This window comes from Aplysia californica, unplaced genomic scaffold (genome assembly GCF_000002075.1).
Source record: "Aplysia californica isolate F4 #8 unplaced genomic scaffold, AplCal3.0 scaffold01471, whole genome shotgun sequence".
Classification (NCBI taxonomy): Eukaryota; Metazoa; Mollusca; class Gastropoda; order Aplysiida; family Aplysiidae; genus Aplysia; species Aplysia californica.
In genome coordinates, this window is record NW_004798741.1 from 10,639 (window position 1) to 12,948 (window position 2,310).

At 38.8% G+C, this 2,310-nt stretch overlaps 1 protein-coding gene across 1 annotated transcript; it reads right to left on the reverse strand.

Moving 5' to 3' along the window:
- Positions 1-64: 64 nt before the first annotated feature.
- Positions 65-2,304, reverse strand: LOC101857923 (cytochrome P450 2U1-like). Its single transcript, XM_035973589.1, has 2 exons — positions 1,842-2,304; positions 65-1,372 (listed from the first exon to the last, which is right to left on the reverse strand). The coding sequence occupies exons 1-2, from the start codon at positions 1,991-1,993 to the stop codon at positions 94-96; spliced, it is 1,431 nt and encodes a 476-aa protein (XP_035829482.1). The 5' UTR covers positions 1,994-2,304; the 3' UTR covers positions 65-93.
- Between the last annotated feature and the right edge of the window lie 6 nt (positions 2,305-2,310).

Consider the following 2,310-nt stretch of genomic DNA (forward strand, 5'->3'; position numbering starts at 1 on the left):
CACACACACACACACACACACACACACACACACACATGCTCTCTCTCTCACACACACAATAATAATATGCATACACAAGCTATCTCGTTAATCCTATTTATTTTTATCCACAACACGTACAAGGAACTTCCGAGGTGCTCGTACTAGTCCGAACGTTTCCTTTAGAGGTGGCACTGTGCCTGGCTCTTGCGGTAAGAAGGAGAACCGCTGGAACATGTTGGACAGGAACAGAAACAGCTCCATTTTGGCCAGGGATTTCCCGAGACACATCCGTCTGCCGAAACCAAAGGGCAGGAACTCTTTCCGTGACCGCAGTTGTCCTGACGGAGTTATGAATCTTTCTGGCTTGAATTTGGCAGCGTCTAATCCCCATGTCTTTTCGTCGAGTAAAACAGAATCTAAACTCGACAAAATGAAAGAGCCTTTCGGGACTGTATAACCTTTTAGCCTCGTTTCTTCCGTACATGTGTGGGGTACTCCATACGGAACTATACTACATAATCTCTGAGTTTCCATAATGACGGCGTTTAGATAAACCAGTTTCGTCTTGTCCTCCAAAGTGGGGCTTCTTGTTGATCCGATTTCTCTCTCGATTTCGGCGTGAATTTTCTCTTGGACGTCAGGGCAGTGGAGAACGTAGAGTATACACCACATAATCGTCACGCTTGTAGTGTCGGTGCCTGCTGCGAACAGGTCAACGAGAATCTTGGTTAAATTAGTTTCGTCCATAAACGTCTCTTTACCCGTAATCGACCTCTTTTCAGCCTCTGAGAAATAAGCCGAAATAAAGTCGCCAGACTTGTTGTTAGAAGTATTGTCATTTTTCATTTTCAGACACAGGTTTCGTAACGTTTCAGCAACTTCACGAGCGTTCGAGATTAATTTTCTTGATTTGCAAGGATCTCCAGGCGCATAATGTAATGCGGGAAAGAAGTTAACGAGCCCCGTTAATTGAATAAGCGATATATTATACTCCATAAGTTTCACGATATTTTCAAAAGTTTTGTCTGAATATTTAAATCTTTGACCGAAGGTCATCGAAAATATAATATTAGAAGTACTCATATAAGTTCTGAGGCTGATGTCTGCTGGATGTCCATTAAGGCTTTTAAGAAATTCCAAATAGTGCTCCATTTCCTCTCGAACCTTTCCTTCCAGACCGCTGCTCCCCATGCCAAAAGACTTCAGAATGTTTAGAGAGACCGTACGCTGTTCTTTCCAATTGGCACCAGATGAACAAATGACACCGGTACCAGCATAGCCAGAAACCTGAAAAAGATTTAATGTTATTTTTTTATTCTCGAAACTAATATTCCATCTTCTTTTCAGATCCATTCTAGTTGTGTATACGTTAAACAACATGCTTTGAAAAGGTCATTTTGGAGGTGGGAGGCTCAATATGTTCTATGCACTACAGAGTCTTCTTTTACAAAGAGATCTAAATCATTATGTTTAATAAGACATTATGCCTCATTTGAATAAAAGAAATAAGCAATTGTGCAGGAAACAAAGCGTTTTGGAAATAATCTTTACACAAAAAAACGTAACCATTAATGTTTGTTGACCAGGTCTAAGATTACTTTGGTAAGATCGAGATCGTGTGATTATCATCATGTTAAATGAAGTGTGGTATACCATCCAGAATTGAACTGACAGCAGCTATAGCAAAATCAAAGAAAAAAATACCCTAATCAAATCAAGACCAAAAAAAACTATTACAAGGCCAAAAAAATATATTCGCACCAACACCAGCACCAACAACAACAATAACAACAACTATAACAACAACAACAACAACAACAACAACAACAACAACAACAAAACAAGCAATAGATCAACACTAAAACACACTTGCCTCATCTATGAACAAACGCGGTCTATCAGTAAACACATCTGCCCTGTGCATGAATGCTTCCCTGATGACATCATATCCGTTGAGAACAATAATCAATGTTGATCCGATGTAGAGACTAGATGAGGGAAAAACAGACATACCATTCAATTCAATTAAAAGTCAACTACGCAGAAATATATAACAAGGCACATTTTAAAATTCTAAGAAAATATAAGTTGTTACAGGGTAAGGCTGACATACCAAAATTCATATACAATGAAATGTTTTCATAATTGCCAATAGTTTACTCCTGGGGAGGGGTGAGGTAGAAATAATGAGAATACATTATTTTTTGGCTCAATAGAAATGCTTGAATATCGGTACCTCATTAGCTAATTTGCATCCCCTGAGATCTAGCTGAAAAAGAAGAAGAAGAAGAAGAAGAAGAAGAAGAAGAAGAAGAAGAAGAAGAAGAA

Excerpts from the sequence above, each read along its gene's own strand:
- LOC101857923 (XM_035973589.1), bottom strand. The coding sequence starts at position 1,993 with ATGTCTGTTTTTCCCTCATCTAGTCTCTACATCGGATCAACATTGATT. Across the intron at positions 1,373-1,841 it reads GATGAGGCAAGTGTGTTTTA|TTTTCAAAGCATGTTGTTTA; the intron begins GTGTTGATCTAT and ends TCCAAAATGACC.